This window comes from Chaetodon auriga, chromosome 3, assembly GCF_051107435.1.
Source record: "Chaetodon auriga isolate fChaAug3 chromosome 3, fChaAug3.hap1, whole genome shotgun sequence".
NCBI lineage: Eukaryota > Metazoa > Chordata > Actinopteri > Chaetodontiformes > Chaetodontidae > Chaetodon > Chaetodon auriga.
In genome coordinates this window covers 29023403-29035902 of record NC_135076.1, presented here as the reverse complement: position 1 = coordinate 29035902, position 12500 = coordinate 29023403, and the positions used below count along the sequence as shown (strand labels likewise).

Sequence of the window (12500 nt, the reverse complement as noted above, 5' to 3'; positions counted from 1 at the left end):
ACATCCTGTTTCCTCGTCCTCTGAACTCCTTTCTGATCCACAGACATGAAAATAAAACAACGAAGGTCACAGTCCGAACCTGTGTCTGTCCCACGTCTCCTGGAAGCTCTGTGAAGACGCAGAGCTGCTTAATCCTTCATATGGATGGATGGAGTGTCTCACTGTGCGTGCGTGCGTGCGTGCGTGCGTGTTCATTGACCGGCACTGAGCTCGGGCCCAGCATGGCGGCCGCTGTGAGGCCTCTCTGTTTTTGAGTCGCCTCGGTGGAGGTGACAGTTGGCCGGCGGTGGCGTCCTGCCGTCTCCTGCACGCAGCCACGGCTCGTTTTAACAGACACAGATCAGGAACTGACGGCACTGAGACTGTCTGTCCACAGACCACAGAGGACAGTGCGGAGACACAGAGGACGCTTGTTTGCTGTTGAGTGTGTCTTCAATTCACTTTATCAATTTAAACTCACCTGAAAGAGTCCATTCATCGATTCATCAATGTTCTGGGTATCAGTGAGACCAAGAACTGTCGGCTCAGCACGCAGAACCATGAGGAACCTTCAGGGGAACACACACACACACACACACACACACACACACACACACACACAGATCCAGATTTGTGTGTAATGACATTCTCGTGTTCTGTTGCTGCTCCTACGTCAGTTTAGTAATCACTCCACATTAACTTGAGAGTGTGTGCGTGCGTGCGTGTGTGTGTGTGTGTGTGTGTGTGTGTGTGTAACCCTACCCTGCACAGTCTGGGATCCAGCTCATTGTTTATGAATTAACAATCTGGCATGTGAGCTGCATTTAGCCCGTCAGGGTCAGCGGTGTTCCCGGCCTTCTCAGAAACCAGCACAGAGACTGGGGGGAGCGGGGGGGCAGCTGGTCTGTGGCCTGATAGCACCGTGACAGCGTCCCCTGTGTTAATGTGTGAGAGAGGAAGACAGTTTTCCGTTTCAGGCTGCAGCGTACAGCCGTCAGATCGTCTCAAACTTTCAGCTTCTGTAAGTTTTTGCAGAAAGATTCCTGGACTGGAAGAGAAATAATGAGAAGTTTTAGTTTTAATGCATCAGAAAGTTTGAGGACACGACGTCACAGCTCACAGCTCACACTCCTCCTGACAGTCCTGAATAAAACTCATCTTTAAAGTCATTGAAAAAGGAAATTTAAAAGTCATTTTTACATTGTTAAAAATCCCATAAAAGAAACATTTAAAAAAAACAGAAGAAAGTCCTTAAAAGCCATTTATGAAGTCATGAAAACTAGAAATAAACAGTGAAACATTTGAAGGATTTTTCTGTTTTAAATTCCATTTCTAACACTCAAGACCTTCAGGCAGAAGGTCGTTTGTCACCACTTCCTGTTTCTACGTCTCTGAAGTTCGCTTTTTGTCCACTTTACAAAACGCTGCTGAATTCCTCCTCTTCCTGCAATAAACACCATGAATAATTATGAGGCAGGACAGAGACAGACGGACAGAGGACGTCTTCATCTTCCCCCCTCCCTCCTGTCTCTCGCCCTCCTCCCCCTCCGTCTCTCCGTCCCTCCGCCTGCTGTCTGTTGAGGACTCAGTCAGTCCTCTGGTCTCATCGCGGCGATCAGACGAGCTGAAGCTTCCAGGAACTGAAGGGGATTAACTGGGCGGACCGTGCCCAGGGAAGGTGCTCTGTTCCTGGCGACGGGCTGCCGGGAGCGTCCCTCTCAGCCCGTCTGGAGGATCTGTGGCAGGAGTTGAGGATCCGCTGCGAACAAGTCTGAACTTGAAGGTTTATTACCTGACGTGATGGAGCTGCTCAGAACTCCGTGTTCTCTCTGACTTTTTGGATTTTTTTGTGCAACAAGAGGAAGGAAAGGTGTTCAGCTGACTTTGGATAATCCAGAGGAAGAAGAAACCCAAATGAGCGGCTGTGTAACGTACTCTGAGTCTGTTTACTGAGCTCGGATAAGAGTGTGTGTGTGTGTGTGTGTGTGTGTGTGTGTGTGTGTGTGTGTGTGTGTGTGTGTGTGGTCTGCATGTAGCTCTTCAGCCTGTGTGTGTGTGTGTTTGTGTGTTTTGAGGCAGTCTGTTAGTTTGTGACTCAGCAAGCCTGAGCTTGTTGGTGGAGGAACACTCTACCCCAGATACCTCACATAACTGTGTGTGTGTGTAGATAAGAGCAGGTGTTGATGTAGCGCACACACACACACACACACACACACACACACACACACACAAATATAAAGGTGCTGTCAGTGGTTTGAGTCATGGAGGACTGACTGTGTCTGGCTCTGTGTGGAGCTGCCGGCGGTCAGTTCGGCATGTGTGTGATGGACAGATGAGCCGATGCAGTCCAGTGGATTATTAAAGATTACGGCTGAGCCTTTTGTCCCGGGACACAAAATGAAGAGGAGGAAGGAGCGAGCAGGAGCCCCACACCTCCGCCTCCAGTAAGAGAGTGTGTGTACTGGATATCTGAGTGTGTGTGTGTGTGTGTGTGTGTGTGTGTGTGTGTGTGAGAGAGTACAGGTTCATATCATGGCAGCCGGCCATGTTTCTGCTCTTTTTCCTTCTCAGTTTTGGCTGCAGGACGTTTACATCCAAATGTTTTAATGCACATGCTAACAGAAGAAAAACAAAACAGAAAAAATATTCACCTGAGCGTCAGCAGCGATGCTAGCAGCGATGCTAGCAGCTCTGTGAGGCCGTGCTTCAACACCTGCACGCTAACAGCTAACATGCTAACATGCCCACAGCAACAATGCTAATGCTGTTCACCATCGTAATTTAGCGTGTTAGCATTTGCTAATTAGCGCTGAGCTCATAATGCAGCTGAGGCTGATGGGAATGTCGTCAGGTTTGCATGTGTTCTTGTTAAGCCATCAGCTGTGGAATCGAACTCACGGTCTCCAAACGTCCTGCTGAGCATGATACAAGCAGACCTGACAGATTTGTGTCAGAGCGAGACAAACGAAGCCAACCCAGAAATAAGTGTTTGACCCGGCCCGCATTGGTCCTGCAGCTACGTCACCATCACTAACAACACGTGTGAGCAGGGGGCACGGCGGCGTGCATTACACGCATGCATTCATAATGCAGCACATACATAGTGTACATGCACACTGAGTCACTGAAACATGGAAAAGCATGAGAGACAGAAACATGAGAAGGTATCAGAGTGAGACACCAGCAGGGAGGGAAGTCCTCCGTCAGCTCAGCAGCCAGCCGGCTCTGTCTGTCAAACAGCTGTCCCCCCCCCGCTGTGATGCTTGTTAACGTACAGGCAGATCATCATATTTAAAGTGTATGAACTCATCTCACACACGGTGCATCACACAAGCTGTTTCCAGTCATTTCAGTTCATTACATGTAATCCTGCGTCTCCCCTCAGGTGTTAATCACAGCTGAAAGCAGCTCTTAGGCTGGTGCACCAATAATTAAGGTCCTTCCCACACATACGTGTTGTGTTTTAAAGTATTTTGACATGGCTGCATTTCATGCTCTCGACACGTTCTGTCAGTGTGATGCTAAAGATTCCGTTTCCTGGTGCAGCTGAGGGACACGGACAGAGCGAGGAGCCTCTCTCAGCCTCCAGGGTCGGCTCATCCACACGACCTGCAGCCATCTGAGGAGCAGCTCCTCTGACTCGGCTCTCCTTAGCTGCACTTCTCTGAGTCTGATCCTTTTTGTTAATTAATCTGTCCAGATGGTCTTTGTATGAATATCATAGAAAGCTTTGATGGAGCCTTTTCCATCGTTGTGTTTCTGCTAAGTCGGCGGCACAGATGGCCCTTCGGTTCGGAGGGGAAACGCTGCATACTAAAAGGAGTGCAGGCCTTGACTTCCCAGCAGGTGGTCTCACTCATTCTGTCCCCCTCAGCGGGGGGGAGGGGACATGTAGGCCCCCACCATAAGGTCCTCATGCCCTGCAGATCTGTACCAACTGCCAGCTGAACTCTGCAGAGCCAAGAAGATGTTTGTGGGCCTTCAGTTGCAGTTGTATTTATTCACATTCCTCTGAAGCTGTCTGTGCTTCTGTGTGTGCAGTGAAAGTCATAATCAGACAAAATTAGGATTTATTGTTTCACAATGTCTCTGAAAGACTTTAAGCGATCCCACTCCTGTCAGGTTTAATGTGAAGCGCGTCGGCTCTGGAGTCCTGACCGAGCTCTGTGAAGCCGATCCAGAACTTTCTGTCCAGCAGTGACGAGTTAGTGTGCGAGGCCTCCTCCTGCTGTGAGGGGACGTCTGTGGACAGGCGGAGATGCTTTGGATCATTGGGTCGAGCGCTGGGGCCCCGACAGCACCACCTCCTTACTGTCAGCCTCTGTCAAACAAAGCTCCCCCCAGAACTTCTGAAATCAGATCCATCGACCAGTTTTTAGAGCAAATTTCCGTCTTTCGAAGAGTCCTCTGACCACTGGGGGTCAGCAGAGTCAGCAGCTGAGATCCCTCCGTGGCAGCTCCAATCATCGATGATCCTGTGCTTCTCCATCAGATGAGTCTGATCTGTGAGATCTGTTTTCCTCTGTGGCTCCGGAGCAGCTTCGTCTCTTTTGGTGCTGATGTTAGCAAACTGAGCAGATGTTTCTGACTGACTCTTCATGTCTGCAGACTTTAGTTTGGTGTAATGTCTCCGTGTGGCCACAGTGGCTGCTCCTCACCAGCAGCTACGTCAGCTCCCTTCAGAGCGTTGCTTCGGCTGCTGGAGGACGGAGACGGAGACGGAGACGGGGACGGAGACGGTGTTGATTATTTTAGACTGAACGATCCTGATCGTGTCTACCTGTTAAGACTTCAGGTGAAAACTGACACGTTCCAGATCAGGATGAAGGGCAGCACAGAAAAATGGATGTTTGCACTGTAACGGCAGTGAAGCACACACACACACACACACACACACACACACACACACACACACACACACACACACACACTCTCACTCACACGTGCAGTCCTCATCACACATCCCTCTGTCCTCACCCTGCTCTCTTCATCCTCTCTTCCTCCCCTCCCTCCTCCTCCTCTGTTGGCAGAATCTGGTCGCCGGCTCAGCTGCGTTGCCACGGCAACAGCAGCCTCCTCCAGCACCTGCTGTCCCCCACTTCCTTTCATCCCTCCGTCGTTCAACCCCCCGCCGTCACCCTTCCCCCCTTCTCCTCCTCCTCCTCTCCCTCCCTCTGTTCCTCTGACGGCCCTCTGTCAGCCCCTGTTCACCAGCGAGGAAACCCCTTCCTCTGGAGGTAAGAGACGTCACCTGGTGACACACCTGTGTGTTTGTTGTCTTCAGCTTCCTGACCTTCTGTTCTTGTCAGCTGGAGGGTCGCAGAGAGGAGCCGCCATGTAAACCAGTCGTTTTCTGGCCGCTTTAAAGGAAAATTCTGTTTGTTTTGCATCGTATTTCCTCACTTTTGGCCATAACTGCTGTCACCTGTAACATTTCACTCACCTGTGAACTAAATCAGGAAGTGAAAGTGTAAAAAATAACGGATTGGTTTTTGTTTCTCGCTCTCCTTCAGCGCTCTGAATTACCCGCCTCTCTCTCGTTTGTTGTTGACTTTGCTTTGATTGAAAAGGTCACGAGCCAATCAGCTGGGAACCTGTGCGCTAGCCCCGCCCTCTGTTTGCTCACTGAGTGGACGTGCTGCTAACAGCTTATTGTAGCGGCTGCAGCGTCTGTGTTTGTGTTTGAGCACCATGTTCAGAGCTGCCTGCTCCTCCACGACGGTCCCGGCCGTCAGAGTGACGCTCTGACGTAGTCCAGGAAGTGAAGGTGGATGATTTCTGGCTTTTGGCTAATCAGGTGAATTAAATATCAGACACATCAAGGTGCCTCAGCACATTGACGAAAGCTTCATTTAGACATCGAAGCAGAGACATTAAAGGGATCAGTACTGACAGTGTTGCATCGTATCTGTTCTGCGTGTCGTCAGATCCTTCAGTGTCAGAGGAGAGACGCTGCTCCCTCCAGTAGACTTCTGGGTTCTTAAAGAGGTTCCCTGGTTCCTGACGTGGAACATGACGTTTCAGAATCAGTGACTCTCTTAAACATTAGGAACGATCGGCAGGTAAATGTCAGCGAGGCCTTTCATTGGTGGAACCAAACATCTGCAGATCTGTGAGCAGTCTGTCCTCCTCTGGAGTCGATGAGAGCTCCACTCAGAGGATCAGAGGGAGGGAGGAAGGGGGCAGTGCTGAGCAGAGAGAGAGACGGAGGAGGGAGGGAGGAGCGGGAGGAGAGGGGAGACGCACCAGCAGCTCGCACACTCGCCGGTGTGACAGGTGGAAGCCGGCGTCTGTTTGCCTGCCGAGTGCCGCCGTGGCACAGCGATGGTCACACGTCTGCGTTAGCGTTAGCATGTCTGACTCCTTCTGGACGGTGCTCTCCAATTTCTCCCTGCCCGAGAGGAGCATGCTGCGGCGCTCCAAGAGGTACCGCCGATCCTCCCTCCTCCTCTGTCTCCACTTCACGTCTTTTTCTCCTCTCCTCCTTTAATGTTTGTGGCTCCGTCAGTTTTTTTTCCTCTTCTCTCTCTTTTTCATTTTCCGCCGCTCCGTCCTCGGCTCCCCCCCCCCCCCCCCCCCCCCCCCCCCCCCTTCCTCCTCCTCCTCCTCTTTGCAGGTCTTAGATGCTCAGCAGGAGTTCCTCTAATATGAAGGTCAGCTAACTGGATTTGTCTTTTGATGGAAGCAGGACTCTCGCTGTGTGTTTGAATGGGACTGGCTGTCACATGTAACACTGCTGGGATGTGTCCTCGAGCTGCCGTCTGTCCGTCCGTCCTTCCGTCCGTCTGTGTTCTTTATTAAATTTCCTCTATCTGTGTGTGATTTGCGTGTTTGTGATGCAGGCTGCAGGACGTGGTTTGACGACCGTCTGTCGTCATTCTTCTTCTCCTTCCTGCCGTCCCCTCAGCTGACCTGTCCTCTTCCTGTCCTCTGTCTCGTCTGTCACTCAGGGCCAGAAGTGTCCTCTCCAGCAGCGAAGCGAGGCAGAGACAGAGCTGTACTTATCGCTTTGAAGCAGCAATTTTCTCCCCCCTCCCTGTAATAACAGAGGGAGCTGCCACACACACACACACACAGCCTCGTTTCTCCTCCTGTGCTCCTCGTCACGCCTCCCGCTGTGTGTGTTTGTCTCGGCAGTGTTTTTAAAAGAGGAAGAGGTTGTGAGGCGAGACGGGACTCCTGCATAGCAACAGGCTCTGGCAGTTTTTGGGTTGGCGTGGACGGAGCTGACGGCTTGCGTTGAGCCGCGATCAGGACGAATTGATTCGCGGCTCAGCGGAGGAAGGAGGGCCGACCTGAAGGGACGACGATGGCGTCAGTCTTTCTGACAGCGGCGGTCGTATTCAGATCAGAAGTGAAGTCACTTTTTATCCTCCTGTCATGTCTCTCCTGCTGCTTTCTGTCTTCTTTAGATTTGTCAAACTTATTTTTGGTGTCAGGCTAATTTTCGCCGCCTTTCTAGTTTTTTTATCCCGTCGTGAAAACACAAATATGGATTCTGCAGCGATCGGTTTGATTTGGAGGTGACGTCCTGTAGAAGACGAGGCCGTCGTCGTGTCTCAGGGGTCCAGGCCTGAGGACAGCTCAGGGGAGATCTTTGTCCTGTGGAGGGTTTGTGTGTTGGACTTCAGCAAACACGTAGCTGACATCAGGGCTGTAAGCAGCTTTCTGATTGGTCTGTTGTGTTTCAGGTGCTCGTTGATGGAAATGATGAAGGCTGAGCGACGCGCTCTTCTTCACTTTAACTGGACTGATTTGTTTTTGGGGCAAACTTTCTTCTCACCACCATCGCTGAGTTTCCTCTCATGGAGAATAAAAAGTAAACTGCAGTAAACTGTGAGGACAAAAACAGTCAGCGTGGAGTAAATGACATCAGGATGCTTTCATAGTGTTTCTGTACGAGTGCTGAGACCACTTTAAATCACAAAGACTGAGAAGTCAGATCAGACCAGGTGTTTGGCGGCAGCGTGCAGGTGTGGACAGTTTGGTACAACAGGAAGTACTGCAGCTCAGTCCAACAAGTCTTTGTCTTATTGTCTCCATGAGGACGTTAACCCTGTAGCTACTTACACCAACCCAGGATACACGAGTCAATACAGAGGAAACACACACACACACACACACACACACACACACACACACACTGTCGCATTGATTTCCTGTGGTGGCTCTAACCCTCAGACCGACGTTATTGAGTGGACTGTGGGAAATTAGTTTAGGTCTGATGTTATCCACACCTGCTGTCTGATGTGTGTGTGTGCGTGTGTGTGTGTGTGTGTGTGTGTGTGTGTGTGTGTGTGTGTGTCAGGTGGTTTAGCTTAACGCCCACACAGGTGTTTGCGCTGATGTCTCTGCTGCAGCTCGCTGTACGTCTGCCTCTGTGTCGTATGAGTTTTGCTGTAGCACTGTTATTACATTCTGAGGTTATATACAGTCACTCATGTTCCAGGTAAAACACGAGTCAACACACAGGTGCAAACACTGAAACACACCTGCCCACTCGCCCGTCCTCGTCCTGCTGTTTACTGCTTTGATCCTGTCTTCTTCCTTAAATCCCACAAAGCTCAGCTTGTTGAACACGAAGTGGAATCAGATGTGACTCTGAATACACATGAAAACCAGAACTTCAGCTCTGCTTTGGTTTCAGTTTTTCATTAAAATGTTTTGTTTTTGTTTTTTTTTTACAGAATTTTGTAAAACAATAACACAGTAGGATCATGTGATCACAGCATGATGAAGAGTAATATATTGATTTCTGATAGTCCGGCGCTTCCAGCAGGGAGATGAAGACACAGACGTCTCAGTGAAGCTGCAGACAGGATGCGGTGGAACGAGCTCAGGGACTGGAAGCAGACCTCACCTGTCAGCACCTCGCTGACGAACACCTGACATCCTGTTTGTTTGGTGACAGTTTGAGTTCTGTGAAGAAGCTTCTTGATGAAGTCTGCTCACCATTTTTCCAAACCTGCCAACAAAATAAGCAAGACACAGCAGTCAGTCAGTTGGAAGAGCTGGACGCCAGTTCGACGTCGATCTCCTCATCTGGGAGAGAAAGCGAATATTTCCCATAATGTTGGACTCGAGCTTTATTGGCTCAGAGGGAGTTTTAGTGAACGCAGGTACCACAGGAGGTGCACCTGCTCTGTGAGGGACTGAAAACGCTGTCGAATCAGATATTAGAGGCAGAAAATGACAAACGTCAGAGCGTCTTTGCTTCTCGTCCTGGTTTTGGTGAAACTGTGACCGACTTTGCAGCCTGAGGACGTAATGAAACTGAACTCCAGCGGCACTGTGCTGTCACCTGACAGGCTGCTGCTGTGAAGGTGACGACAGGCGCAAAAGGCACTTTAAACACACACACACACACACACACACACACACACACACACACACACACACACACACACACTCGTACAGAAGTGTTGCCTTCAGTCTGTTCTGCATAATGGAGACATGTGTCCCAGCGGGGATCCTGAGCGCCTGCAGGAGACAGAAACTAGTTTGTGTCGCTGTCGAGCACACAGTGAGTTAATGCAGTGGAGTCTTCATGGTTCCTCTGTCCATCGTCCTCACACCATCGCCTGTCCCCTCCCTGTCTCCTGCCTGTCCTCATTACTTTCACTCCAACTCCTTCGGCTCCGTCACTTCCTCCTTCCGTCCTCATGCTCTTCAGCTGCTTTGCTGTCTTCTGGCTCAGATGTGAGTCCATGTTGATCAGGCGGCCGCTGAGCTCTGTTCGTCAGCCTGTGAGCAGCAGCAGAGAGCGACCGTCGCTGGAAGTTAACCTGCACTGACTGAGCGCCGCTTTAGTCTCAGCGGGACTCGCACAGAGCTGCAGGCGTCTTCATGTCCTTCCCTCATCGTTTTCTCTTCCTCCTTCGTGACTTCCTGTCTGCTCTGTCCCTCGCTGTCCTCCCTCTCCGTGTCCTTTTGCTTTGCTCGCAGTGGAGCTACTGATTGGTAGGTATCCTACCAATCCAGCGTGACCTTCTCTGTGATGTCAGCTCAGAAGTTCTGCTTCTTCAGTAACGGCTTTGACTAACAAGATGAGCCCTGAGAGACGATGCTGATGGTGGTGTTTTCATTTAACACAGAACTTTTGTTTAGTTTGGTGGCTGTAGTAGAGAAGTGGAGGCAGCGTTCACGTCCAGTTAAACCAGTGAATCAGCAGCATCAGCTGGTGGTTTAGTCACTGCAGATCAGCTCCTAACAGAACAATGGAGAAGCTGTGTGTGTGTGTGTGTGTGTGTGTGTGTGTGTGTGCGCGTGCGCATGTGTGCATTGAAGAAATTGCCTGAACACACAAATCACTGAACATCCAACATGGCAGCTCATCCCTCATACAGGTGTGTGTGTTTGTGTGTGTGGACCACATGCTGCCTTCAAACTGCTGATGCTGCACATCTCAACAGATGGCAGGACACACACACACACACACACACACACACACACACACACACACACACAGCATGCCGTATCTACATTACATGCAGTAATCACTTGTCAGGTGTCTCAGGTGTGAATGAGACGTCTAATATTCCCTCATGCGCTCATAAACTTCAGGTTTGCTCACACACACGATGCGTCGCTCGTGTTGGACACTCACTCCACCTTAAACTGATTCTGATGTGAGTCCTGAACCTGAACCTTGAACAGCCCTTTGGCTGAACATCGTCACCTCCAGGATCCTGAAAACAGTCAAACTGAAGCAGAGACACTGATGGTTTCCGTCCTAACGGCTTCGTGTCCTCTGATGATCTCGGCAGGTTCGTCCTGTCAGAGCAACACGCCACCTCATTATTACAACCGGCTGATGTGATTGGCCAATTAACACAACACACACGTGCTGCTGTTTCAGGCACTCTGAGAGCATGTGTGTGTGTGCGCCACCTTTTCTTCTCGTCAGACATTTTGAAGCTGAAGAAACGATGAACCAACTTGCTGTCAGGCGTCCGGATGTTCAGATGTGACACCGAACACACACATGATTAGGAAACAGGCCACAGGCTGCGCTGAAGAGAAGCACCATGTAGACGTCCAGATTCACCTCCTCTTGCTCCTCCTCCTCCTCCTTTCAGGACAGAGCTGTGCACACACACACGTTTAAACTCCCAGATGATGTTCGATTTGAGATGTTCTCCTCACGTCTTTCATTGAGCATTTGAAACTAAAAGCTTGAGGGATGAAGGCTGCTCTCCTCTCGTCTTCCTCCCTCATCCTCGTAGACTTGCAGTGTGAGGCCGTGGCTGCATTCATTACTGTGATGCAATGTCACTGTTATGTGTGAGGAACGGGAACGGGCCCAGAGTAGATCCCTGGGGAACACCTCCTGGGTCCAGCCGTGAGCTGGTGTGATGATTTCCGTTAACGTTGTCGTCTCTCTGTGTTTTGGTGTTGAGAGGCGGCGGCTGTGGAAGCGTGTTACTTTAAAAAGACATCGTCCCAGCGACCCTGGAGGCCTTGTCACGGCCCCTCGTCACGGCCCCTCTTCACGGCCCCTCTTCCACCCCTTGTTACACTCTGAACTTCAAGTGGAGAAATCCAACCTGTGGGCGTTCTGCAGCCGCTCGGTGTGAAGGCTCTGCTCTTCCCTTCTGTCTGGGGACGGATGTCGCAGCTTTAAAGCAGATTGCTCTTTTCTCTATAAACATCTTTTGTACAGCAGCGTGTGCACACACCTACCCACACACACACACACACACACACACACACATACACACACACACACACACATACACACACACACACACACACACACACACACACACACACAGAACAGTCATCTGAGCCCAGAGCGAGCTGAAGTCCACCCTGCAGGATGAGCCTCGTAATGACTGTTCAGCCATTAGTGACGGGGTCTGAATCGACGTTTGGAGCGCTCCCAGTGGAAATGAACAGCAGTAATGTGTTTTGTTTTTTTTTTTGTTACTGACAGAAACACATTTCTAAACGTATAACTTCTGTTATTTCAGCTGAGATGAAATTGTTTCTCTCAAAACCAACGACACATAAAAACATGAGTGCATGAAAAACCTTTGGGAAATGAAAGAGTGAAGTTTGCTCTGAGCTGCACACAGCTCTCTGAAGGATAAACACACACACACACACACACACACACACACACACACAGCATAAAATGATGTTGTTGCCCTGCTGTCAGCTGTAAACATCTGCATCCTGCAGCAGAGCTGACTGTTATCTGTGAACGTCGTGTTATTAACATGTCGCTTCGTTTAAAGCTGCTGTCTCCACTTGAAGATCAGAGGTAAATTACAGTAATTGTCCAGTCCGGGCTGCCGTACCCAGTGCTCTGATGGTTCTGATGGCAACTCCTCTGTGTTATTATTGTCTCCAGGCTAGTTTACAGTGTATTCACCAGTTTCTCCACATCACAGTAATAATCTCTGTACAACAGCCCAGACTCCAGAGAAGAGTCCATGTGTTCATCTCCTTCATCCACTCATGTGTTCACTAAGTGGTGAACCTCGTTAGTGGAGCTCTTGCACACCTGAGTCACATGC

The 12500-nt window shown here is 50.2% G+C and overlaps 1 protein-coding gene across 10 annotated transcripts in view; it reads left to right on the top strand.

The window, feature by feature from the left end:
• mast2 (microtubule associated serine/threonine kinase 2) overlaps nucleotides 1-12500 on the top strand; it is a 132732-nt gene that overhangs the window by 83384 nt on the left and 36848 nt on the right. For 2 of the 10 annotated variants that reach the window (XM_076726754.1, XM_076726752.1), the window contains exon 1: nucleotides 6210-6405. The exons of 7 other annotated variants lie outside the window; for them this stretch is intronic. In XM_076726754.1, the coding sequence (XP_076582869.1) occupies nucleotides 6332-6405 (74 nt within the window). In that variant the 5' untranslated portion in view covers nucleotides 6210-6331. Of the gene's footprint in view, nucleotides 1-1595; nucleotides 2424-6209; nucleotides 6406-12500 lie in introns of those variants that run through there. One more of the 10 variants, XM_076726751.1, reaches the window with a different exon arrangement.